This window comes from Camponotus floridanus, unplaced genomic scaffold, assembly GCF_003227725.1.
Source record: "Camponotus floridanus strain SB8 unplaced genomic scaffold, Cflo_v7.5 scaffold142, whole genome shotgun sequence".
NCBI classification, from domain to species: domain Eukaryota; kingdom Metazoa; phylum Arthropoda; class Insecta; order Hymenoptera; family Formicidae; genus Camponotus; species Camponotus floridanus.
The window spans coordinates 641,282-669,262 of record NW_020229262.1 but is presented as its reverse complement, the minus strand read 5'-3'; the positions used below and the strand labels follow the sequence as shown (position 1 = coordinate 669,262).

The following is a 27,981-nucleotide window of genomic DNA, read 5'->3' as shown; positions in this document are numbered from 1 at the left end:
ATGTCGTTAATTTTTTCTGTGAATTGACTGTCGAATTGTACAAATGCTCTGAGAGATGTTGGCTTGTTCAAACTGCTTTCTAGAGATTTTAAGATCGTACATATTAACCTAATTATATATAAGATTAAGTGGATTATCTCAGTAAATCAGAAAAAAAACAATTTAATGTGAAAATTAAGGAAAGAGGAAAAATAAATGTGAAATATGGAAATACAAAATATGGAAATTACAATACCTTGACCTTTAAAAACATAATATAAGAATTTTTTGCATCATTTAAGATTTAAAAAAGTAATCATTAATTCATGGCAAAAACGAATAGATAACTTTTAATAAAGTACTTTTCGAAAAATTTCTACAGCATAAGAAATTAGAAGTATAATATTTACCATTGCTTTAAAACAGAGTAGCAAATTAATAAAATTGACTTTACCTTAAATTATGACAATTTTTATGTACAATGTCATGTTTATATTATGCTTTTCTATTTCTTTTTTGGACAAAATTAGAATTTATATTCTTCTCACTGCTGGAAGATATTTTTAGATTTGATTTCCACTCTCTCTTGAATTTAAATTATATTTAAACTTTTTTATCATGAATTTTGTTATTAACGTGTTATACTTTTTTTGCAATTTACCGATAGATTCAGGGATGATAGAAATATTTGCTAGCATAACTTCATCGACTTCTCGCTCATTTCTTACAGTATTATCAGAAAGACTCCGGTCAGATTTGAAATTTAGTATATGATGATCACTTTTCTCGGACATTAAAATATCTTTCATAAAATATAACATGTGAAAAGAATTAAGTAATTAATATGAAAAGAATATCGTTGAAGCGGTTGTTTTTGGTGCTTTTAATGATAAATTATATAAATTATAAAATTAAAACTGCCATTTGTTCTTTGTTTGCTTAATAATATCGGTTTGATATATATCTTTCTTAAATGATATAAATTGAATGTGATATAGTTTTATTCATATCGTAAAATCTATTTTTTTATTTATTTTTTCAAGGCATCTTGTAAATCAAACATAACTCATGTCAAAAAGAAAATCAATCAATAGGTTAACGAGTGTCAATAAGGATTCATAACAGCTTTTATCAAGTAGTACAAGCGAAAGTGTAGCTCTTTGCAATTATTAAAACAATGTTGTCTAACGATTTGATTCTTTCTCACGAAAAAAGGAAAAATATCTTCCAGTAGTAACTCATATTTCTTTTTAACATTTTGCCGATATTACTAAAGTTTTATTAATGTTTGTACTCCAAGAATAAAAAGGTTAAAAATATTGTTTCTTTACAGTTATTAAATATTAGCCATAAAATTATATAAATTCTTTTATTTATAACCTTGTCAAGTTTGTTTTGTCTCGATTGTCGTTATTTTTTTAACAAACAAATCCTGAAGAAATAATAAATATAAACCAATAGTATAAACCGATAATGCCTCGATAAGAATATGTGCATATAATTAGATATACTCCTGGACAGGAATATAGATAAAATATATAATTTATTATCATTCATTTTTAGTCTCACTACTAGCTGCAATAACATTCATTTCTTGATCAAGAGAAAAACATCTTTTACCTGCGAAATTAAAATCCGGATACATGTAAACACTGTCTTCCTGGAGGCTGTTTGAAGGGGTACAACCCTTCGGTATAAAAGTGATAATTATCTTTGTCAGTAATAAGCCTTTCAATAAAACACATAAAATTGTTCGAAACATAATTTGCATTTTTCGTAAACGTTTGCACTCAATCGATTTCCGTTGAATTTTCAATTTATTGTTTTTCTTACTCTACTAATTCTGATGTGTTAATGTAATCTTAAATATTAATTCATATTTATATACATATATTTTTGATAAATTCCTTAAAACTCAGTTTTAACGAATTGCAAGTTATTATCTTTTAATATTATATTTTCAGATTTCTCTTTATGGTCACGATCACAGTATATATTTTAAAATTAAATTAGAGAATTCTTAGTAAGTAATTTCTATCTTTTTAAGAGAACAAATGACAATACAAAATGATATATATTCACTGGATTGTATCGCGAATACAGGAATATAATTATTATCAGCTTTCCTTTTTCATTAATATTATAGAAAAACGTCGGTAAAAAAAACCACAATCAAATTATAAACCATCAAAAAAGTTATGGAATGATAGATCTTATAAATTTTTAGCCATATTCAAGCACACGCAGCGTGTAATCGAATTCACTTAAATATTTCTATATCTTTGGTTTTATTAAATATGTAATTATAGCAATTTGTTCGTACGATTGTGTTACTATATACAATTGTGTTACTATGTATGCTTTTCAAAATCCACTATTTGTACACAATTTTTTGTGATATTCATATGATGCAGTTTGAATCAGACGATAAGTAACGCGGTAGTGTGTTTGGCTAACGATCAGAATAGTAACTGACTTTGAATGATCAGAGAAAAATAAATTACAACGAAATACAACTAATAAAACATCATGGCAACACGTGATCAATCTGATCATGTGTTGCCATGACGTTTTATTAGCTGCATTCCGTTGTAATTTATTTTTCTCTGCGGAGATACTCGCGTTATTTCAAAAAGAATTAAAATCTTTATAAATTGTTTGACAAAAAAGTTATATATGTATAAAAATAGTTCTATGTACAAAAATAGTTCTATGTATAAATAAAAATAATTATATGTATATATAATTGTTTAATGAATTTTATTATAATATAAACTTTTTATATTAATTTATTTCTGAGTATCTTCTCTTTGGCATAAGAGGCACGTTTACTATATAAAAAAATATTCTGATTATAAGAAAAGTAATAATGGATTTAAAAAAGTAATTTATACGTTTTCTGTGACATTTATATGATGCAGTTTAAATCAATACGTAATGTTTTTAATATAAATCTCGTAGTTCTAGTATAAATATAATTTTTAATATTAATCTAATAGTTCTGGTATAAATAAATACAAATATCCAATAGCACATAAATAAATAAAATAAATAAAATAATTGTATGATGTATTATTATTTGCATTGAATAACTTTATACATAATAACTTAATAATGAATAACTTTTAACATAATACGTATATAATACGTATATAATACGTATAACTTTACTTAATATTAATTTTATTACTTAACATAATATACTTAATATAATATATAATATAATATAAAAAACGTTTAAAATTAATTACTTTATTATTTTAATTATACTATTGTAATTTTTTATACGACAATTTTTATATGCTCCAATGCGAATTAGTGCATCCAATCAAATTCTCTCTTCCTCTCGCTATAAATCAATTACTTTTTCCAAAAAAGTGATAAACACTTTAATTACGTGAAATGTGATTGAAAATAATTTTGTAATGCTCCGGTCTCCTTTTTTAACCTATTCAGTCCATTCATATATTAAATGATATACAACATTTTTATTTTTAAAAATATTTTTATATTATTAAAGAAACATTCTGCTAAGAATAAAAAGAATAATTCTGTGTTAAGAATAACTAAGAATAATTAAACAAGTATTTATATAATGGTCTCTGTTTAAATTCATGCATAAAAATAGACGTATTTTCAAATATTTTATAAATTTATAAAAATTTATTCCCTCCACAGCAATGATATATGTACATATGTACAATTTGAAATGAAGGAAAAAGCTTTAAAACAAAATATAAAAAAGCTTAAAAAGAAAATTACAATTGTGTGTTAACATTTATAAATTTACAAAATAGTGTTACGTCCAAATCCTTGAAAGGCCCATTTGGAAGGACGCAACCTACTTATCCGGTGACACACTTTGCAGGCGTGCGTACGAATCGGGTCGAGCGCACTGTCAGGGGCCTAGCACAGGTTAATAATCAGAATGATCCCTTTAATTCTGTGAATGTCCTAGGCTGTTACGCTTGGTCCCTTTTCGATAAGAGAATCGAATCTCTTTTACTCGGGATGGGACCCTGTGCGATTTCGGGAATCGGGGAATAATGACCGCCAATAATGGATTCTGTTACAGATTAACCCTTCTCTCAACTGTTTGTTCCGACGATTCCGCCAACGCTTTATATTTGATCGAAGTTACGAGGCGGCACTAATACAATTAAATATACGCGGTTTAGATACGGTAGTTATTAACGAAGACGGATGATCGATTAGGTTAATTAGCTCTCTATCAAGAAACGATCTTTAGGATTTATTTATCGTTCAATCTTTGCATTCGAAATATATCCGGTCACGATATATATATATATATATATATATATATATATATATATATATATATATATATGTATTGTTAGGGAAATATTTTATTATATTTTCTTTATTTCTCATATTAAAAAAAATAGAAATAAATTAAAATTTTTAATAAATATTATTGTTTCAAGTTTTTTTATATTATATTGATACAACAATTAATCCTTTGCTATAATAAGGATTGTTAATATATCAAATTGTAATAAAGCAGCAAAAATCTATGTTACTTCGACAAATATACATTATTTGAAATTTAAACCATATTTTGGATTGAATTAATTAAAAAGTCATCTTTGCTATATGCTATGTTATCTTACTCTCAGTTATAATCATTATTTTATAGAGCTTTGAAACTTGGTTACTGTAACATAGAAGACTAGTTGTCCATGTATCTCGGATGTAGATTTGCTGAGCTATCAAAATTTTTAGTTGGTTTTTTTTCCGTGTATTTTTCTTATATTATATTACATAGCAAAAAAATTTAATGGCGTGGCGTTTTGTAATGTTCTAGTATATATAAAAAAATATATGTAAGATATAAATTTATATTTTATATTGTTCATTTTTCACGCCAGTTTGAACAAAAATTGCATCTTTCATCCAAATAACGAACACACTTAGAACGTAATAATATTACAATAATATTAATAAATATATAAATAAAATAATATTACAATGTAATAAAAATGTACAATAATATTGCAATTGTACTATTGTATTTACTTTGATCTAATTAAATTCACGATTCTTCGATAATGTTTCGATGAACTTTACATTTATGTATGATATATTGATTTAAATGTAAAATGTACAATTTACATTGCATAATTATACCTTAAAAAGTGAAAAGGGCAAACTGTCAAGGTCAGTATAATGTATATATGTAGTGTCTGATAATAACCATATCACGTCTGATCTACAGGTAGAGTTTTGGACAGAACTGGAATAATATACGATTAAACATTGGGATTAATAATCAATCAATCAATACTCAATTAATAATTAAATTTAATAATGTATTGTTTAGAAATTCCGTAACATTTTTTGGAATATTTTTTTTCATTGCGCATCTATTTTCGCATCGGTTTTTTGTTAATTAATTTTTCATTAATTATTTTAAAAATCACATAAAATGATAGAGAACTTCCTTATTTGATTTAAACCATTCTCTATCTGCATACGAAGGGGGATATAATTATCAGATCTGTATGTGTCCAAATAGATCTATCTTTTACATTAAATGCTTTTAAGTTTTTATATTTTTCTTTGAAAATAATAAAAGGATAAATAAAAATTTAATTTTTTTTATTTTTTCTTAGAAATAATAAAAAAAATTAAATATAAAAAATATCCTTTTAAAACTGTAGCTATTAGAAATATTAAATATGTTTTTTGTTTAATTTTGCGAGTGATAAAACGCTGATTTTATTAGATATAATTTATTGAGTACTACGATGGAGGGCAATACCTAGAACGAAACATCGCCCTTTCTCCAATAATTAATTATATGTCTTGAGATATTCGTGTCACAAATAAATGAACGATAATAAGTTTAACTGAATTTACTATAGATTTTACACGCAGTTCCAATATAATATAAAATTAATATGATAAATTATTATACACTATGCTCGGTAACGACTAATGAAAATGGTGTGCTTTGAGAGGTGTATCGACACATACTGCCTGATATTCGGTCTTCTCTTAGAGAATTTCGCGAGTTTCACCCACCTTGTAGGCGGTGAACGAGAGGCTAGCATATGATTACCGCGCGCTATCTCTCGCTCGTTCCCTAATTCTACAATACAGTCAACATCCCGCCTACCATTAATAACAATTAATCCTCATCCTTATGATTAAATAACACATCAGAGAGCGGAAGTTTGCACAATTTGTTTATAGCTCTTTTACATGTTCCCTTCGCTGTCTGTAACGTAACGACTCGCACCTTATCATCTGTTCCTTTATGTAATTCGATTACTCGTCCTAGCCTCCACTTCAGTGGTGGCGCGTTATTGTCCTGTATTATTACAATGTCGTTAATGCTTAAATTAATTTGTTCGCGAGTCCATTTAATTCTACCTTGCAGAGATGTTAGATATTCCTTACTCCATCTTTTCCAAAATAATTGGGTGATTTTTTGAACGGTCTGCCAGCGATCGAGGCGATTTGTAGGTAGTTCGGTTATGTTAATGTTGGGGAGAGCGGTCATTGGACCACCAATTAAAAAATGTCCTGGTGTAAGCGGTTGCAAGTCCGCGGCTGTTGAAGGTAATTAACAAATCGGGCGTGAGTTTAAGCACGCCTCGACTAGAATTGTGTTTAATTCCTCAAATGTTAATAAATTCTCTCCTATAACTCGCTTTAGGTGAAATTTACATGATTTCACGCCTGCTTCCCATAGACCTCCCATATGAGGAGACGCCGGTGGTATAAATTTCCATTCAATTCTATTTGGGATACAAAAATTGTCGTTCAATTCCCGCTCCTCCTTCTCAATCAAATCATACATCTCGCAAATCTCATTCTTTGATTCGACGAAATTCGTCGCATTATCGCAATAGATGCGTTGAGGATAACCTCGACGTCCCGTGAAACGCCTAAGCGCGGCTATAAAAGAAGCTGAACTCAAATCACTGACAGCCTCAAGATGAATCGCCTTAGTCGTGAAGCATACAAATAACGAGATGTATGACTTGTTCGTCTTTCTACCACGGCCTTTATTTATTAATGTTGTGATCGGTCCGGCAAAATCCATTCCGGTAACGAAGAATGGTCGTTTTGGTATTACCCGATCCGCAGATAATTGTCCCATAATTTGTGACAATGTCTTTGGCTTATTTAAAACAAGTAACGCACTCGTGTGCAACTTTCCTAGCAATACTCTTTCCCTTTAGCGGCCAATAATTTTCTCGTATTGAATATAGTAATGTCTGAGGGCCTACGTGTAATAGTTTGCGATGTTCCCTTTCGAACAACAATCGCGTAAACCTGTTATCCAAAGGTAAAATTATAGGATGTTTAAATTCAAAGGTCATTTTCGAATTTTGAATTCTGCCGCCCACCCTGAGCAATCCCTTCTCGTCGATGAAAGGGTTAAGTGCTAGTAATTTGCTGCTGACTTGAATTTGTTTACCCGCTCGCAACTTAAATACTACTTCAAGGAAGTAAAATTCTTGCACTGTTAAAATTAGCAACCGATGTGCGTAACAAATTTCTGCGTTTGATAAACCTCCGAAACTCCGTCTATCGCGAGTTGATTTGACGTTGTTTTTGAATCGAATGATCCAAGCTAAAATTCTTTCAATTTTTGACAGCGACGAATATTTATTTAATAATAATTCTACAATATGACTCTCCCTGACAACGCTCGCGAAAACCTGTTTGTGCAATTTCTGTTCAATTTGAAGGATTCTTTCGTCTTCTTCGGTAATAGACGACGATTGCGATTTTCGTCGTTCATACTCCTCAAAACGCGACAATCAAACGGGACCTTCCCACCAGATTCTATTCTGCGTAGATTAAATTCGTCAAATAAGCACCCCTCGAGATCAAATCCGCTGGGTTTTCACTCCCGTCGACGTGATGCCAATGATTTGATGGGAGGACGGATTGTATCTCGGCTACTCTATTTGATACAAATGTTTTTTGACACGATGGATCGCCGGCGATTCATGATAGCACTATTGTCGAATCGCTCTATGCATGCACCTCATCAAACGCAATCTTGAGCACTCTTTTTACGTTTTGAACTAATCTGATGAGAACAATGGCACCGCATAATTCGAGTCTTGGCAACGTAATGGTTTTGCTCTTAACTGGTGCTACTCGTGATTTGGAACAAATTAGAAACGAACTAGAATTATTGCTCTCATCGACCGCTTGAAAATATATGCAAGCTCCGTACGCCCTTAACGAGGCGTCGCAAAATGCATGAAGATTGAAGCGCACTGCGTTTGGGCATTGAATGATTCTACGCGGAACTCGAATCGCGCCGATACCCTGTAAATCCTCTACATATGTATCCCACGCTTGACGAAGATTCTCTGTTAACGGTTCGTCCCACCCGAGATTAGATATCCAAGTTTCTTGCATAATGAGCTCTAACTATAATAGGACCAATTAATCCGAGCGGGTCAAATAGTTTTGAAATTGTTGACAAGATCTCACGCTTCGTCGAAACTGACTTATCATAACGTCGATAGAAAATTGAAAAACGTCTGTTTTCGGACACCAGTTCAACCCTAGCGTCCTCATTGTACTCGCCTCGATCGCCAGAGCAGAAGACTCCCCTATCTGATCGATCGCTCGCAATTTTTTCATCACCTTCTTACTATTCGTACGCCATTTATACGCCTTGAATCCGCCTCTGCCCAACAACAATTCCAATTGCGAGATTAAATTTATCGCTTTTTCTTCACAATTGACTCCGGTAATGATATCGTCTACGTACAAGTCATTTAATAGCGCTTTCGACGCGTCGCTAAATTCGCTAGCTCCTTCCTCCGCTAACTGTCGCACGCAGTGAATGACCAAAAACGGAGCGCATGCCTGGCCGTATGTCACGGTATTTAAATTATATTCTCTAATTGGGTCGTTCGGGGAAAACCGCCATAAGATTCTCTGATAATTGCGATCAACCAGATGTACCCATATTTGACGGTACATTTTTTGAAGATCTGCGGTCATTGCTATAGCTGGCAATCGAAAACGCATCAGTATATCAATTATGTTGTCCTGTAAATTTGATCCTATCATTAATGTATCATTTAGAGAAAAACCAGATGTAGTCTTTGCTGAGGCGTCGAATATGACTCGTAATTTTATTGTTATACTTGCTTCGCGAATCACGCCGTGATGCAGTAGATATATTGGACTCGATACGCCATCATCCTCGTCAACTACAGACATGTGCCCCAAAGCGATATATTCGCTCATAAACTCAACATATTCATCACGAAATTGTGTATTTATTCGAAATTTACGTTCTAGATGATTGAATCGTTTCATAGCGATATCCCTCGATCGACCCAACTGTTGTTTGTTTTCCCGAAAGGGCAGTCGAACGACAAACCGTCCGGATGACGCGTCTCGAGTAGTAGTATTTACAAAATGAATTTCGCAACATTGTTTTTCCTTCGACAATCGTGTGTTTTTGCTCTTATATTCTTCCAATTCCCAGAATAATTTCATAGTTTCATCAAATGATTGCTGCGCAAATAGACATGTATGATTGCTTGAAAGTTGACGATTGGGCGTCCGACTGACAATCAAGTGCTGCGGTACCGGACCTGATATAATCCACCCGAATTTCGTATTTTGCAACGCCAACAAATCGTCGCCTAGTTCAATTTTACCATTATCCAGTAATTGAAAAAAGAACTCGCTGCCAATTAGCGCATCAATGTGACCGGGATTAAAATATAATGGATCAGCTAACTTTAAATTGTCAGGAATTTTAAACCGCAACTTCGATACCTCAACCGTAAATGAAGGCAATTTTTTAGTTATGTTCGGAACAACCAGACAATACGCGTTTAAATTGAAATCTGACGCTCGCGATTTCAATGAAATTTTGCAACCGTGAGTTATAAGACAACTCATGCCATTTAATCCGCTTATGTTTTCTCGATCATTCTCTAATTTTATGTTTAATTTTTTACACGCTGCCGCCGTAATAAAGTTAAGCTCGCTTGCGCTATCCAACAATACTCGTAATTGAGACTCGCCGATACTTGTTTTTACATTTACGATAGCTGTTGCCATCAAAACTCGCCCGCGCTCGCATTCAACCCGGGTATGATGATCAGCTGATTTGATGTCACCAGTCGCCGATCCTCTCACGGTGTTCGTCACTGAACAGAGCGTCACACCAGCGGCTGCCGCCCCAGGATTTTCTGTTGTACTCCTCGTCGGTCCCGCCGGTGGATTGAACGTTTGTCCCCTCATGTGACACAGCGTGTTGTGCCGCTCACCGCATTCTCTACACGAACCATGCCTGCAAGTTCTAGAGTAATGATCTGATCGAAAACAATTGAGACATAAATTTAGTTTTTTAATTTCTTTGATTCTGTCTTCGACAGTCAAACTCAAGAATTTTTTGCAATTATAAACAAAGTGCTGTCTTTGACACAAATAACATTTTTTTTCTTGACTTGTGGTTGCTAGTATCGCCCTGCCTCGTGACCTTGTAGTCGAAATTCGCTGCCTGCTCGATCTCTCCCTCTCGCCGGCCTCGCTCCTTATTTTGCCAGTATTGCCATCCACAGCCGATCATCGCAACAGCTGGCTATGCCGCTGCAAAAACTCGATCATAGTGCTCATCGTGACGGCTTCCCTGCTCTCGATGTGCTCTTCCCACCGTCGTCTGGTAGCATCGTCCAAATGTTTCTCGATTATGTATATAATTAGATCTCCCCACGCTTCTGTGGGAAGTTTCATTGATTGCAACACTCTTAAATGCTTCTGCATATGATCTACAAGCTCCTGAATCGCACTTGCAGATTCTTGCCTTATTTTTGGCAACTCGTCCATTAGACATTGTATGTGCCGCCTTTTTATTCCTCCCTCATCGTCATACCTCTTTTTTAATAATTCCCAGGCGATGACATAATTGTCTTCGGAAATATCGATCGCCTCTATAACCTTTGCCGCTGAATCACTGAGAGATCCGACTAAATATTGATGCTTTTGCACACCCGATAGCTCGCTATCATGAATCAAGGTTTTGAAGGTGTCCGAGTATCTCTTCCACTCCTCAACATTTCCGTCAAATATCGGCAACTTGATCAATGGCAATTTTACTTGAGTCTCACTTACGGACGTGCTCGATCTCGTGTTCAATCTCTCCAATAGTTGACCTTGTTGTTCCATCGTTCGAACTAGCATCTCATTGTCATTACGCTCCGTTAATTTTTGTATTAAAATTGCCTGCTGCTCTAGAAATCGCTTCATCGTCGCATCACTGGTCGAACTGCCTGCGCTGTCGCCTGATGGTCCTGCTGAAGGTGGCTTAAGCCTTTCCAATAACTGTAATAACTCAGCCTTTATGGTGTAATATCTTTCGTCAAACTCGGAGTCCTCCATTTCATCCCTTGCATCGGGCTCGTCATTATGTATTAAAAGTCGCTGTGAAACCTCTTGAAATTTGATATATATCTCCTCGGTGGCTTGAAGTCGCGCCGTCATCTCCTCCGGTACTGTGTCAACATCCCTCTTGACCTTGCTGATGAAATTGTTAATGTTGGTTAATTTCGCTTTTAGATACCTCCTTTGTTTGCGAAGAGTGTCGATACTCATTTTGCGTCTTGATTTTATTGTGCTGCTTAATAACCTTCACTTCATTCTGTGTCTTTGATATCGACGAAATTTCGGAGCGACCACGGAAACAAAAAACACCAGTCACAACGTCGATATCACGCGAACAAGGGATGTTCCGATCGATCATAACACAACTAACGTTAATATTTCAAAATGTTCTAGAACGTTCTCAAACCGAAAATTATATTGTTCGAATCCACAGGAAATCACTTTGTTATTAATAATCTCTTATTTTTTAGATTAACGCGTAGCTAATCTTGCGATAAATCGTTCGCGGCGCTCACCCGATCCGAAACGCGCACATCCGGCTCGAAGGACCAAATTGTTTTTTGTATAATTTTGCGATAAAAAAGTGATAAAAACGCTGTTTTTATTAGATGTAATTTATTGAGTGCTGCGATGGAGGGCAATACCTCGAACGAAACACCGTCCTTTCTCCAATAATTAATTAAATGTCTTGAGATATTCACAGAGTCACAAATAAATGAACAATAATTTGTTTAACTGAATTTACTATAGATTTTACACGCAGTTCCAATATAATATAAAATCAATATGATAAATTATTATACGCTATGCTCGGCAACGACTAATGAAAATGGTGTGCTTCGAGAGGTGTACCGACACATACTCCTGATTTTCGGTCTTCTCTTAGAGAATTTCGCAAGTTTTTCTCACCTTGTAGGCGGTGAACGAGAGGATATGAGCACCTCGCGCTATCTCTCGCACGTTCCCTAATTCTACAATACAGTCAACAGTATACATTTAAGGATAATTAAAATTAAGCTTTAGTACAATTCTTAAGAAACAAAGGTGGAAAAATATCTATAAATTAGAATAATAATAGCCACATTTCGACAGCATCAATATATATATTTTACTAATATTGTTATATTGTAATATTTTTTGTGGTGTATAAAATAATTAATAATTCGATTTAATTATTTTTAATTTATGTTATTACATGCGTGATAACCTGTTTAATTTTAAGTTTTAATTATACATACATCTATATACAGAGTAGGGCAAAAATTCTGGAACGGCTAAATATCTCAGAAAATATTAATTTTTTGAAAAAATGATTTACGCAGAAAAAATGGCTTAAAAAATCTATTAGCTGATATGCTACCTTGGGATGATCTTGAAAAGCGCAGTTAAGGTCACCATAAAAATCTTAAATAGCAACCCTTATTTTTTATAACATATTCTTATAGCTGAGATCGAGAGCTTTTCAAAACACTATAATTATGTTAGTTTTTATTAAGTACTTTTCGAGGTATAAGGCTTCAAATCATTTCTTAATTTTATATAAGCCATAAAATATCTTGTAAAATATTCATTTTTCGATTATCTTACTTTAACACTTTTATGTACAAAATAATGAGAGAAATTAATTGGTGTAAAGAAAATACATAGTTGTTTCGAAGAAAAGTATGTAATTGGTAATTGCATCATAAGGATACTATGCATAAAAATTTTTACTAAATTTGTGATTATTATGCACTATTTTTGGATAACAATACAAAGATATAAGGCAGTTTATATAGTTTCAAACTGTTTTATTCAGATGCGAGATATATTAAAATTTTCTTCTAATTGGGCACATTAGTTTTGATACAAAATTTCTTTTATAAAATGATAATAATTAACGAATAAACGATACTAATTACACATTATGGTTTTCTATGTATATTTCATTATATCATATCTAAAAAAATTTTTTTAATTTTGAAAACTTTTACAGCTTACACAATACCTAATGTTAAATATAAAAATTAAAAACCCTGTGAAACCTCGCTTGACATGAAGAAGTATATGCGTGGACAGAGTGGATTCCGCCCCTATATTTAAAAGTTTTTAGCAAAAATAGGTAAAAATCCGTTTAAGGGCATTCATTTGACATCACTGACAGTGTTTCTACAAAAATTCATGGCAATCGGGCATGGATCATTTTCGAAAGATCAGCCATGCTTTGTTATATTAATGTAATGAGATATTTGTACGTATCAATTTTCCGAAGGTAACGACGCATTGTTTTTCAATATTACATTACACATTTGTGGTCAAGTAAATATCCTAAGAATCCATTTCATCAACTTTGATGTCACAAGTCCACGAATATATGGTCGTTTCAACGCTCTTATTCAAAGACATCAAGACCTGATATCACTGACCCCGAAAATTGCAAATTGTTTCGTATTGTTGATAGAATTATTTATTATCAGTATATTATTATGTATAATAGGTAATTATCATGATCATTAAATAATCACTCACTGATTATTTAGAATATATAACATATATAATAATAATATATAATACAAAATATATAAATGACTTATTCATAAAAAAAGATTTACATTCAGCAAACAAAATTTTTTTTAGGATTTGAGCTTATCTTAGCATTAAAAGCCAATAATATTATTATAGTAGAAAACAATTTAGTTGCACTGAGTGGCTTTCTGACATAACTAACATTGTATAGTTTTATCGGAAATTATCTGAAATCTGAAATGGAAGAAATAGAGCTTTTTATTGATCAAAGTACTTGGTATAGTTTTCCTAAAAAATTAGCAAGAAACGTAATCTTCATTCTTATGCAGACAAAATCAGCAGTTGAATTACAAGCTGGAAATTTCATCGCAATCAATCTGTTAACTTATGTGAGCATTTTAAAATCTTCTTTTTCATACTTGTCTGTACTTCGTATAATTCTCGAGATGTTGAAAAATTAGTTGAGAAAAGAGATCTGTAAACACAATAAATATTGGATATTTTTAAATAAAAATATGTAATATATTTAAAATAGATTGCACAAAAAGGAAAGTGTTAAAGTATAATTTTAATAAAGTTATTATGCACAATGTTCTGCTTATGTCAAACCAATTTTTTTATACCAATATTTTTGATATCAATAAAAAATACATATATTTTAAATTAGTACTCACTCATTATTATATTTAATCATTTTCTGATAGTAAAATTACTTAACTGCATCTCAGAAAACTTTATTGGCTTATAGAATAAAGGACAATATTTGTTTGCTCACATACTTTTATCTTTGAATATATTGAATCTATATTAGGTATATTTGTTGTAAGTCAAACGTATATCGAAATAAAATATGCAATGAGCGAATATATATATATATATATATATATATATATATATATTTATAAGTAAACAAAATGCGTGCACATAATTTCTCTTGACAGCAGAAATATTGTTCGATGGACGGTAGTAATTTAGAAGATGTATCGTATGAATTTTTGACGACTATTTTACGTGCGTGGTTACATTTGCATTTGATCATAATGCTTCAAGAGTATAGAGGCAGTCTGATAAGCATGTTTCATAATGAATAAAGAATGAGTTGGAATTCTTATGTTATGTCGATATAGCGAACAGATCATTTGTTATCGGCCACGTATCAGATAGAGCCATTATTTTGATAATGGCCAATGAACGGAAGGATGATATCGCATACGCGATGACTACTTTCAAATTGATTACGTGGCCTATTGGCGTATGGTCACTTTAAGTTTATGACATTTATTCGTTGTTGCGTTGCGCATTAAGCACTTTTTGTGCGATAAGTACTTGTTGCAAGATCATTGTCACATTCGCGAATATGCAAAGGCAACTATGAATTCTATGTTAATATTGCAACAATCTAAAAACCTTGATTTAACGGAAGAGAATATTAAAATTTTATTATTAATTTTTGGTGGCACGATCCTTGAAAAATGTTTTCATAGCTATAATAACTCTTTAAATGACGAAAATATTAGATAAATTTAGATTAATCAGCAGGATTGTAAGTCGCTAAAAAAAGTAACTTAACAATGAGATAGTTTTCTGTTTTAAATTTTATTACTTATCTATAATTAGTTTTCTTTAATCACAGGTAAAAATGATGATGATATGCTCCTTAATCCAGTTAAGTTTAGCTAAGAAAAAATTACTTTAATTAAAGTTTATATTTAAAAATTCTACCAAATTGTACAAATATGTAATATATAAATGTATGTGCAAATATATGTGATAGCAATAAAAATATATGTGAAAAAGATTATATTGCAATATATGTTCTCTTATCAAGTCGGACAAAAATAACGATAGGATAAAAATAACGATAATAAATAATAAATTATTTACACATTTTGGATACATATTCAACGTTCTCTTACATAATATATGAACATTTTACGATAATCTATATATTATTCACTTCTACGGATAAAATCACAAGAGAATCATGCACATACATAATTTTTCTAGATAACATATTCTAAATAAACAAATTTAAACATAATTTCCTTCTAGAATGCGATAAAGCATTATCAATGGATGGATATGGTTTAAAAAAAAATTATAAAATATATTTAAAATTTTTATGATCATATTTAATATTTGCTATATATTTAAAAATTAATATGTGATAAATGTACATATTTTCATAAAAATTATTTTATTAGTTTATATCCCAATTATAAGAAATAAATTTTTCCGATTTTTTAAATTCGTAACAACTTAATTCGACTTTATGTCACTTTATGTAAAATATATTTGTGAATTTCATATTTTTTGTACTACAAAAAATTATCACTACTCTCTCTCTCCCTCCACTTTCATAAAATTTTTACTTAATTCGATACTATATGTTATTTCGTATTTAATTTGAATATATAAATAAACTTATCAACAACTTAGATCTCAAACTTTTGTTAGTAACATCGATGAACAAATATTTGCTTTGTACATTTCGTTTTTTATCTTTTCTTAGATCGAATACAGTTTTACAATGTAAAAAAATGTTTAGTGTTCTAGTTGTATATCTAGTTGTATATCTTAAATTAATTATACGTTATATATTGGCATAGGATATAAAAACGATGGCAGTGCAGTTTCAACAGTTTGCATTAATACATGTGAAAAGCTATTCAGTTTACTTTTCTTTTCTGTGTATATATTATTAATTTTTTGGTAAAAAAATAAAACAAACAAATAGATTTTGCGTCGTATTAAGATTTCAATAATCTTTTTATCTAATTGTAAATCTTTTGTTTGAAGTGCTAAAAAATTATATAAAATTTAAAATAAAGAAGAAAATTTCTTTAATTAAAAGTGGTTTTAATAGATAAAAATCATAAAAATAATAATTAAAAGGCAAACAAACAGCAAGTGTTGATAGACAACGCAAATATCAAAAAGAGATATTTATGCATAAAAGGGACCTCCGCTCCGATTTGCTTTATTTTTAAATATGTTATAGGGGAAATCTTCCCGAGTAATTTTGTGTGTGTGTATATATATATATATATATATATATATATATATATATATAAGGGTTGGACTCAAATAGTTTTGGAGATATAGGCTGAAAAAGGATGAAAATAGTAAATACAAAAATTCGCGTGGAAAGTTGCAAATGTAGATATTATAATTTTACCATGTCATATTTATTTAAAGAAATATATTTAATAGAATATATGTATTTCTAAACTTTGCTTTTTCTTGCGAAGTACATGCGGGGACACAGTGTCTGTATGTTTCCCCCCCCCCCAAAACCCCAACGGGGGGAGGGGTTTCACTTTTGGAAGATATAACCTAATTCAACCTGTGTCTGAAGTGTAGGAAATACCTTGATATATGACATTTCGCTTTACATGATTCATATGGTTTATATTTTGTAACTTTCTATGCGAAGCTAGATATATTCCACACTTCAGACACGGATTGAGTTAAGCTATATCTTTCAAAAGTGGAGTCCTCCGAAGGGAAGAGCGGAACATGCGGTATCTCCGCATGTACTTTGCAAGACAAAGCAAAGTTTACAAATACATATATTCTATTAAAATTAGTTTAGTTTTTATTATTTTTATCCTTTTTCAGTTTATATCTCCAAAACTATTTGAGCCTGACTCTTATATATATACAGGGTGGGGCACTAACTATTAGCACCTTAAATATCTTCAAATCTATGAGGCCCAGAGGAAGATTTGTATAACCAAAATTGCACGGTACGAAGGGGGCTATCATATGACGATAATAATTTTTGTCCAGGTGGAGGCGCTTCGGAGATACCAAGGTCATCTTCATTTTTTTAAATGGGTCCGATATGTTTTTTTTCCATAATATGATAGAGGAATTCGAAACAAGTTTAGAACTCACGACACAAGATCATTGAACAAGATTTAAAGTAAAGAAAAATCGATAGAAATACATTTTTATTATTAAATGACATTTACGTTTACAAAAGATGTTCGAACGGATACATCGTGCATGATTGACTGACTTTTATTTACATACTATTTTAATCTTATTTCAACCCATTTTTATGTCTAGTTTATCCTCTAGTTATCTAGAGAACTTTCTCAGATGTCTTTTAGCAGTTTACATTGTAGTGATAATACGTGAATACTATTTTCACTGCTAAAAGACATCTGAGAAAGTTCTCAGGATAAACTAGACATAAAAATGGGTTGAAATAAGATTAAAATAATATGTAAATAAAAGTCAGTGAATCATGCACGATATATCCGTTCGAACATCTTTTGTAAACGTAAATGTCATTTAATAATAAAAATGTATTTCTATCGATTTTTCTTTACTTTAAATCTTGTTCAATGATCTTGTGTCGTGAGTTCTAAACTTGTTTCGAGTTCCTCTATCATATTATGAAAAAAAAACATATCGGACTTATTTAAAAAAATGAAGATGACCTTGGTATCTCCGAAGCGCCTCCACCTGGACAAAAATTATTATCGTCATATGATAGCCCCCTTCGTACCGTGCAATTTTGGTTATACAAATCTTCCTCTGGGCCTCATAGATTTGAAGATATTTAAGGTGCTAATAGTTAGTGCCGCACCCTGTATATATATACAGGGTCTACCAAAAGTGTGGAAACCCCTAAATATCTCGGAAAATATACGTTTTACAGAAAAGTGTTTCCAACAAAAGTTGTAGGGTTTAAGAAGATCTATATACTGATTCTATCAGTTTGACCTTGGATGGCGTCGTCAAGGTCAGGTCAAGGTCACATTGACTTTTTTAAATGACACCCCCTCCATTTGATTGCATATTCTTATAGCTTAATTCAAGAGCTTTCCAAAACACTATAATAATGTTCATTTTTATTAAGTACTTTGCGAGTTATGAGGGTTGAAATAATTTCTTAATTTTACATAAACCATAAAATATCTAGTAAACCATTCATTTTTCGATTATCTTACCTTCATACTTTTATGTACAAATTAATGAGAGGAATCAATTGGTGTAAAGAAAACACATAGTTGTTTCTAAGAAAAAATATGTAATTTGCAATTAACAATTCCATATTTTTTCTTAAAAACAACTGTATGTTTTCTTTACACCAATTGATTCCTTTCATTATTTTGTACATAAAAGTATGAAGGTAAGATAATCGAAAAATGAATGGTTTACTAGATATTTTATGGTTTATGTAAAATTAAGAAATTATTTCAACCCTCATAACTCGCAAAGTACTTAATAAAAATGAACATTATTATAGTGTTTTGGAAAGCTCTTGAATTAAGCTATAAGAATATGCAATCAAATGGAGGGGGTGTCATTTAAAAAAGTCAATGTGACCTTGACCTGACCTTGACGACGCCATCCAAGGTCAAACTGATAGAATCAGTATATAGATCTTCTTAAACCCTACAACTTTTGTTGGAAACACTTTTCTGTAAAACGTATATTTTCCGAGATATTTAGGGGTTTCCACACTTTTGGTAGACCCTGTATATATATATATATATATATATATATATATATATATATATATATATATGTCTACGAAATTACTTGGGAAGATCTCCTCTATAACATATTTAAAAATAAAACAAATCGGAGAAGAGGCCCCTTTTATGCATAATACAAAAGATAATGATTTAATAGTATATTAAATTTCAATTTTTAATTTGATTTAATAGTGTCTCTAAACAATTCAGAAATATTGCCGTTAATTTAAACAAATCTTTGGCATTTGTCGTTTTGAATAAATTAAATCGTTTTATTAAAACTTACAAGGATCCTTTGCCAACAGAAAATCATTCTAATGTGATTTATAAAATCTGTTGTGAAAATTGCACAGCTTCTTATGTAGAGCAGACTTGTAGACAACTCACTACTAGAGTAAAAGAACATAAATCGAACATTAATAAGCCCTATGAATCTCTCTCAGTGATATCTCAACACAGGTTAAAGGGACATGAATTTAAATGGAATAAGAAAATTTTGGATAAAGATTCTTCATATTTAAGAAGAATAATTTCGGAAATGATCCATATTACACGGCAAAAAAAATAGTTTGAACGTTCAGAATGACATTATTAATTTAGATAAATTAATTTAGATATCTTATCTTTCCATCATAAAATCTTTTCCTTTAGAATAATTATAGGGTCACGTTTTGTGTTCGTTCCGTTTCCTGTATTTCGGTCCTCCCTCCCCCTCCCTTTCATTGCTATGCCTAAGCTTCTTTTCGTGCGACACAATCTGTTGCGCCATTTCATCAGCGATATATCTTTCGTTTTTGATGATTAAATTTTGACGATATGTTACCAGGGCCGTTCTAAGCATTAATGCCACCCGTGTGCCAGCAAATAATTGCCACCCCTCTTTTATTAGATTGGACAAGGCAGGAAAGATTTGTTTCTATAGAGTTAATAAACAGCAATTTTATAGAACATTAAGTATGTATTCAAATAGGTAAATAAAACGGTATATTGAACATCAATTTCTGAAAATAATGGAAAATTTTGAAATTCTTTGCTAATTCGGTATTTTCTAGTAAAAATAAGGATGTATGTGTTAAGAAAGAGATTAGACGTGTCTGTACGCACATTCAGCCAATGAGCGACAGAATCTATCCGTGGCAACGGCATCGAAGCATATAATGTGAAAAAAGCATTCACACACTTTTCAGCCCAACGAATTGCTAGAAAACAATCGTGAACTAGAAAAATATGTGAGGTGCAAATGGTTGGATAGCGAATCGAGTCTTTCGTTTTCCGGGCAACTGCTCTAGACCACTGAATTATCTAGATCTCACATCTAATGCCGCTTTTTAACATGATATGCAACTACAGAACGATGTTGGCATCTCGCTTGATGGATGCAATGCCGATTGCCACGGAAGATCCCTGGAAGGTTGTTGGCTGACTAAATAAGTGTTGGTGGAAGTGTTCGCATGCACTGCATGCTGACTTCCGACTGGCTTTCTGTGAGAAATGATATCGACGAACATAATGCTATAGAGTGACCATCTCTCAAGATCCTTCTAGTGAATAACAATATCCTCACTATGCCAATAACAGTGACGCATGGACCCTAAATAAGACCGTGTGACAAGCCATCATTAAATTTTGAATTTTCTAAAATGAATTTTTATAACGAAATATTATATTTCTTTTCTAGCAAACATCGCTCAAAATAATTGATTGGCAATTTCAGAATGATGGGATCTTTGGAAATGCTATGCGGTATTGCGGTTATATTTCTCGCTATTTATTATTATCTTACATCGATCTATGATTTTTGGAAGTCACGTGACATACGTGGTCCAAAACCAATACTAATTTTCGGTAATTATAAAGATGTTATACTTAATAAAAAGTGTGAAGCTGATTATTTCAAAGACATATACGATGAGTATAAAGATGAATCCGTGATTGGAATATTCACTGGAGTAACACCCGCTCTTATTGTAAAAGATCTAGATTTAATTAAGGATATTCTTATCAAAGATTTTTCCAAATTTGGCAACAAAGGACCTATTGTCAGTAATAATGTATGTAAATATTTTAAATTGTATATTATAATATTCGAATTTTAATATTCGAATAAATGTATTTCTATAAATGTGATAATTTCATATACTATGATTTTTTAATAACATAGGTCCGCGAAATTTGAGCATTTGTCAGCTGACAAAAATCAGGGTAAGTGAATCTGATAGATTTTGTGTCGCTGAAAACGAATCTAGCCGTATTTCCGCAGCACGTCAGGTTTTTGAGTAATTTATAATTGAATGGTTCAAAAATCGCTATTTTGACTAATTTCATGAATTTATTGTGGGGAAACAAAATTTTATGAAATATTTCTGTCAATGGCATCGTATGGTACTCACTTTCACTTTTCAAATTCACTTTCGATTATCGCTGCACGATTTTCTTTCGCTGAGATATATAAATATGAAGTTATAAGAAAATTTACATAGACATCAATATGATAAATTTATCTTGAAATTTGAAAAGACATATATGGTTCGATTGCTTAAAAAAGTATTGTAGAAAAATATCTAATAGAGTTGTTACACATTTCGAAAAATTTTTCTAAATTTTATATCTTTTTATTGTGATTTTATTCTACATATTGGATGCGCCATTTTTAATTTCAAAAGGTGACAGAAGCTATTTAAATATGTATGTTTTTACCCTAATTTTGATTCGTAGTAAGATAGAGAGGAGGCATGGTTGATTTAGAATGGCTTATTGGATCTCTATGCCTGACCAGTCTTATAATTTATATCTGAGCAAAAAAAAACGTGCGGCAGTAATCGAAATGATTTGAAAGATGAAAGTGAGTATTATACGATACCATTGACAGAAATATTTTAAAAAATTTGGTTTCCTTACAATAAATTCATGAAATTTGCCAAAATAGCGATTTTTAGGCCATTCAACTACAAATTACTCAAAAACTTGACGTGCTGACGATATTCTGCGGCCAGATTCGTTTCCAGCATCACAAAATCTATCAGATTCACCTACTCTGCTTTTTGTAACTGAACCTCGCAAACCTGTGTAATCAATTAACATTTTCTAATAACCATTATTGAAAAATCATTAGTTTTAAATAGTCTTGAGTTTCTTCAATCAAATTGTTATAATTTAATAAAAATGGAAAATTTATTTGATTATAATTATGTTTTTATTGTATTATATCGTAGACTGATCTACTGTCGCACAATCTTGCTGGTTTAGAGCATAAAAGATGGCGACCTTTAAGAATAAGGTTGTCGCCCGCTTTTACAGCCGGTAAAATAAAAGAAATGTTCCCTTTAATATCGGAATGCGCCGATTATCTTGAACAATATATTGAGAAATTGGTGAGTAAAAACGAACCTATAGATTGCCGTGAGCTAACGGCAAAATATACGACCGATGTAATCGGTAGTTGCGGATTCGGTATCGAGATGAATGCTTTATTAGACCAAGACAGCGAATTTCGAAAAATAGGAAAAATGATCTTCCTGCCAACTTGGAGTAATATTCTACGATACAGAATAAAACAAATCTTTCCATGGCTTGACAAAATGCTCAGTTATATCATACCAAACATCATACAAACGGAGGTCAACCGTTTTTTCGTACGTTTTGTCACAGAAATCATGAATTACAGAGAAACAAATAATGTCATTAGGCATGATTTCATTGATATACTGCGCGAGATAAAAAAGAATTCAGATAAAGTGGGTGATATCAGTAAGTAATGACTGTGTACTGTTATGAAAATTTTGTGTGATACAAAAACTTTTCAAAATGATACTTTTTTTAAATTCTTGAAAATGTTTATGAGTTTTTGCATACATAAATTTATAGATTAATTGTATTATACGTTAATATTATACATTGATTGTATCAAATATTAGATTTTTCATAATTAGTAATATTCGATGCAATATTTGAAGAATTAAAATTAATGGTGAAAAAATATCATATTTCAGAGGTGTCCGAAAACTTTATAGCTGCTCAAGCGTTCATATTTTTTTTTGCCGGTTTTGAAACTTCATCGACAACTATGAGTAATATGCTTTATGAATTGGCATTAAATCAACAAATACAAGATAAATTGCGTGAGGAAATTAATCAAGAATACACTAAGCACGGTAGCAATTTATCATATGAAAATGTAAAAGAGATGAATTACTTAGATAAAGTTTTTAAAGGTACATCATTCAAAGAAATAATTTAATAATAGAAAGATTTGCTATTAATTTTCAGTATCAATATAATATCAATAGTTTTATTGTTAATAATTTTTAAAACATATATGTACACACACATTTCGATAATTTAAATTTCACAAACAAATTTTCAAATATATAATTCTTCCTGACATTATTCATAATATATGCAGAAACTTTACGGAAATATCCAACAGTGTCATATCTTATAAGACAATCGACAACAAGTTATACTTTTGGTGGTAGCACACTTGATATACCAAAAAATCTACAAGTATTCATTCCGGTTTTCGGGATTCATCGAGATCCGGATATTTATCCGAAGCCAGATGTTTTTGATCCAGAAAGATTCAATGACGAAGCAATACAAACCAGACATCCGATGCATTATCTACCTTTTGGTGATGGGCCAAGAAATTGCATTGGTAAAATGACATAAATAGATTTAAATACATTTCCTTTAGTTTTGTTTGTTTTGATTTCACACGTAACATTATTTTAATCGAGAAATTTTTCTCATAATAATAATTATGTTATTTTCAGGTGCGCGCTTTGCTATTCATCAGACAAAGATTGGTCTTATAAAGATACTACGAAACTATAAAGTTGAAATTTGCGATAAAACGGAAATACCCTACATAAATGATCCTAAATCAATCCTGCTATTAGCACCAAAGAATGGTATACATTTAAGGATAATTAAAATTAAGCTTTAGTACAATTCTTAAGAAACAAAGGTGGAAAAATACCTATAAATTAGAATAATAATAGCCATAATCCGACAGCATCAATACATATATTTTACTAATATTGTTATATTGTAATATTTTTTATGGTATATAAAATCCGCGTAAAAAACAGTATATGTATTTGCAAAATAGTGTATTATTAACTGTAAAAAACTACTGTATTGTATATCCTACAAAAATAATGATATCAAAAAAATTGCGCTAAGTGAAAATAAAAACTTATAAAAATACTTTAACCAAAAAAAGTTATACGAAATAGCTGATTTAATTTTCTACATTATATCCTAGAAAAATAATGATATCCAAAAATTACGTTAATTGAAAATAAAAATTTAAAATAATTTAACTAAAAAAAATTGTACAAAATAATTGTTTTAATTTCATACAAATAATATTAAAAAGTTGCGCCAACTAAATAAAAATTTTTACTATAAAATAGACATATTTCTTTTTTACTTTCAATATTAAAAGAAAAATGATATTAAATGAATTGTAATATATCTATTATAAAAAATCAAATTGAAAATATGAACAATCATATACATTGCAATAATCATATGCATATATCCTGAAAAGTTTAATTAAAAAAAAAACGAAGATGATAATACAAAATACAAAATTGAAAATTATTAAAAAAAATTAAAAATTAGAAATTAATAAATAAAAAATAAAAATTTACATAAAAATTAAAAATTAATACATATAAAAAATTTTTCGACAAAAAATGATTTCTTCCATTTCCGCTGCCACAAACGAAGACTTCTAAATGTCACGCACAAAATGGAACCGATTTTGACTCAATATAATCTGAAGAAAACATTCATAGTATCGAAAAACCAAAACTTTTTAAACCATTAAAAAGATAACAACTCTAGAGAGAGAAAACAACTATAAAATATATAATATATTTATTTACAAAATAGCGTGATTTGGACAGTAAAAACATAATTATGAAAAGCAAAATAACGCTATTTTAGTCTTGAATATAATTACATGCTTAAAATAATTGTATTTTAAATTTTAAAAAAGCGTTCTACTTTAAATTGTTTTAATTTGTGTAAAATATTTCCTTATGAAAGTAATTACATCAAAAATCATGCCAACTAAGCTAATAAAATTACAGATTAAAGATTTACGAATTAATATAAAAAAAATTCGACATTTATATAAACAATAAAAATTTCTAATCTTTAATTTTTTACAATTTAGCGTAATTTTTCGATATTTTTCATTATTTTTGTTTTTAAGCATTTTCAGGCTGTATATTATGTACAATATTTTAGAATGATTTTTAGAGCAGGTTTTTTACGGTCTATTTTTTTTTGAACGACAAATCAATCATCATCGTTAAGAAGATTTAAAAAATATCATGTTGATAGGAACAAAAAAAATGGCGAAAACAATTTGTAAATCGCTGAATGATATTCAGCATATTATTGCAGTTTCTTCACAGTATTTAACAATATTATTATAGGAGGTTTATAACCCTCCTATAATAATATTGTTAAATATTGTGTAGAAACTCCTATAAAATACTTAACCTAACCTAACGTAACGCTTAAGAATAAAATATTCAAACGCGAAATTACAATAAAGTAACGAATAAACCGGAAATGGACGAATGAAAAACGAAATAGTAATCGCAATTTGATTAAATATTCTTGTCTTTAAGAAAACTGACAAATTTTATTTCTTTCTGGGGATCGTTTAGAGAGAGAGAGAGAGAAAGAGAGAAATGGGGACTTTTAATCGCTATTTATCGTGTAATTTTATATCTTAATTTGTGGGAAAGTAAATTTGCAAGTAATAATAAAGATTATTAAAATAGTAATATTTTTATTGTGTAAAGTCAAGTAAAATTTAGAAGCGGTTATTTATAAGATAAACGATCCCCAGAAAGAAATAAAATTAGTCAGTTTTCGTGGGGGGAAATAAAATTCATCAGGACTCGTGAGTAGCCAACTATTTTCTATCATAACTCAAAAATTAAGCTTTGGATAAAATATTTAAAGGTGAAAAATAGTCTTAGAATTTGCTCAAGAATATCATAGACATATTTCAAAGATATCAGGTTGTTGAGTGACAGAGAGAGGGGGGGGAAGGAGGGAGAGAGAAATGATTCCGAAATTAATATTCTTTTATAAATGTTTTTCCAACAAAATTGTTAAAAACATTCATAAATAAAAACTTTATATATGAAAACAGTCAAACGAAATACAAAGTTTAAACAAGTGTGTATAATATACGTATTGACTTCTGTTGATGAGAAGATATTCCTACGTTATGTATAATCAAAATAACATTTATGACACTACGTATCATGTTTATAAACTAAGCAACAGCGCCGTTAGTGTATGATGGTCTCTTAAAGCAGTAAAATCGCTATTGAATGTTTTGTCTCTCGATATTAATCCTATAACTAGTTCACCAAATAAGGTAAGACATTAAATAAATGTTCAATAAAATATTTAATTTATGTATCTCTTTTCTTTTGAATGTATGCGTACAAAAATGTGTGAAATACCAAGCAACTATTTTATATCTTAAAAATGATTTCTCTGCAATTTTAAATTGATATAGTTTTTTATTGCAAGTATTATTTTCATTATCTGCATATATTATAGCTGATGAAGATTTAAATGTGTATTGTCATAGCATTATTTGACTATCTTAATAGATAGAAAATCTAAGCCAAGTTTTATATGATATAAAATTATCGTGTGTTTAAAATTTTACACTATAGTTATACAATCATCTTAAAGACGTTTAATATTACTTGTGATTTGTTCTTAAAACACTTTTTTTTATAATGAAGTCGATGTTCTCTAATGTTAAATGCATGGAAAATGTTAAGTTGGAAATGTAACAAACGCAAATAAAGAACGAGTAATAGATTAATATTTTGTTCCAAAAATGCGTATGCCATGACGTACTAATATAAGTTCTTTTAACATTTTTCCACATCTGATCGAAATTGTTACATCAACAAAGTTTTAAATAAATTTGATTTCGGCACATATTTATTGTATATCGTTCGTTTTTCATATATTTCTTACTGTAAACTAAATTTAAGAAGGATGTATAAACTTTGAAGATACCATGTTAGCAAACATACAATCCATATCACGTATAAAATCCAATTGTTGAAAATATCCCTTTATCTCTCATACATTTTAATGCTTTTATATCGCTAAATTTAACATACATATTTAAAGAAAAGATAAAAATTTTTCAAATGTGCTATGTATGCAGAATGCCACAATATGCGAGACATAATAAAATATATAATTTTATTAGAAGAAATCTTAAAGATAACCGAATATAAGAGAACTAAAAATGATATCTATTATCCTTTTCGGAATTACATTCTTCATATATATGTCTTCTTATATATAAATTAAATGTATATAATTAAATGTATAAATAAATTCAAGGAAAATATTTTATGTATTGTTTATACTTGTCAACAAAATTATCACATGGGTAATTTCATGTCAAATTTTCGCATAACTTCAAATAAGTATAACTTCGTCAAATGATCGTAATTGAACAATTTCTTTTTCATTCTCGTTCATATTCCCGTCCTCCAACACACACACACACACACACACACACACACAC

The 27,981-nt window shown here is 30.3% G+C and overlaps 3 protein-coding genes across 4 annotated transcripts; 1 reads left to right on the top strand and 2 right to left on the bottom strand.

Annotated features, from left to right (window-relative positions):
* Positions 1-6,130: 6,130 nt before the first annotated feature.
* On the bottom strand, positions 6,131-7,756 carry LOC112637218. The gene is made up of 4 exons (XM_025406438.1): positions 7,674-7,756; positions 7,285-7,539; positions 6,673-7,184; positions 6,131-6,555 (listed from the first exon to the last, which is right to left on the bottom strand). The coding sequence occupies exons 1-4, from the start codon at positions 7,754-7,756 to the stop codon at positions 6,131-6,133; spliced, it is 1,275 nt and encodes a 424-aa protein (XP_025262223.1).
* A 236-nt stretch (positions 7,757-7,992) lies between these two features.
* On the bottom strand, positions 7,993-10,570 carry LOC112637217. Its single transcript, XM_025406437.1, has 3 exons — positions 10,449-10,570; positions 8,464-10,291; positions 7,993-8,400 (listed from the first exon to the last, which is right to left on the bottom strand). Exons 1-3 carry the CDS (start codon positions 10,568-10,570, stop codon positions 7,993-7,995), a joined length of 2,358 nt encoding a protein of 785 aa, XP_025262222.1.
* Positions 10,571-16,533: 5,963 nt separating this feature from the next.
* Positions 16,534-24,415, top strand: LOC105255200 (cytochrome P450 6B1). Of its 2 annotated transcripts, none has more exons than XM_025406425.1 (6): positions 16,534-16,599; positions 21,097-21,433; positions 22,595-23,129; positions 23,372-23,593; positions 23,785-24,036; positions 24,155-24,415. In XM_025406425.1, the coding sequence occupies exons 2-6, from the start codon at positions 21,098-21,100 to the stop codon at positions 24,325-24,327; spliced, it is 1,518 nt and encodes a 505-aa protein (XP_025262210.1). In that variant the 5' UTR covers positions 16,534-16,599; position 21,097; the 3' UTR covers positions 24,328-24,415. The 2 variants fall into 2 exon arrangements, with proteins under 2 accessions (XP_025262210.1, XP_019884316.2); XM_020028757.2 differs by having other exon boundaries at positions 21,061-21,433.
* Positions 24,416-27,981: the final 3,566 nt, after the last annotated feature.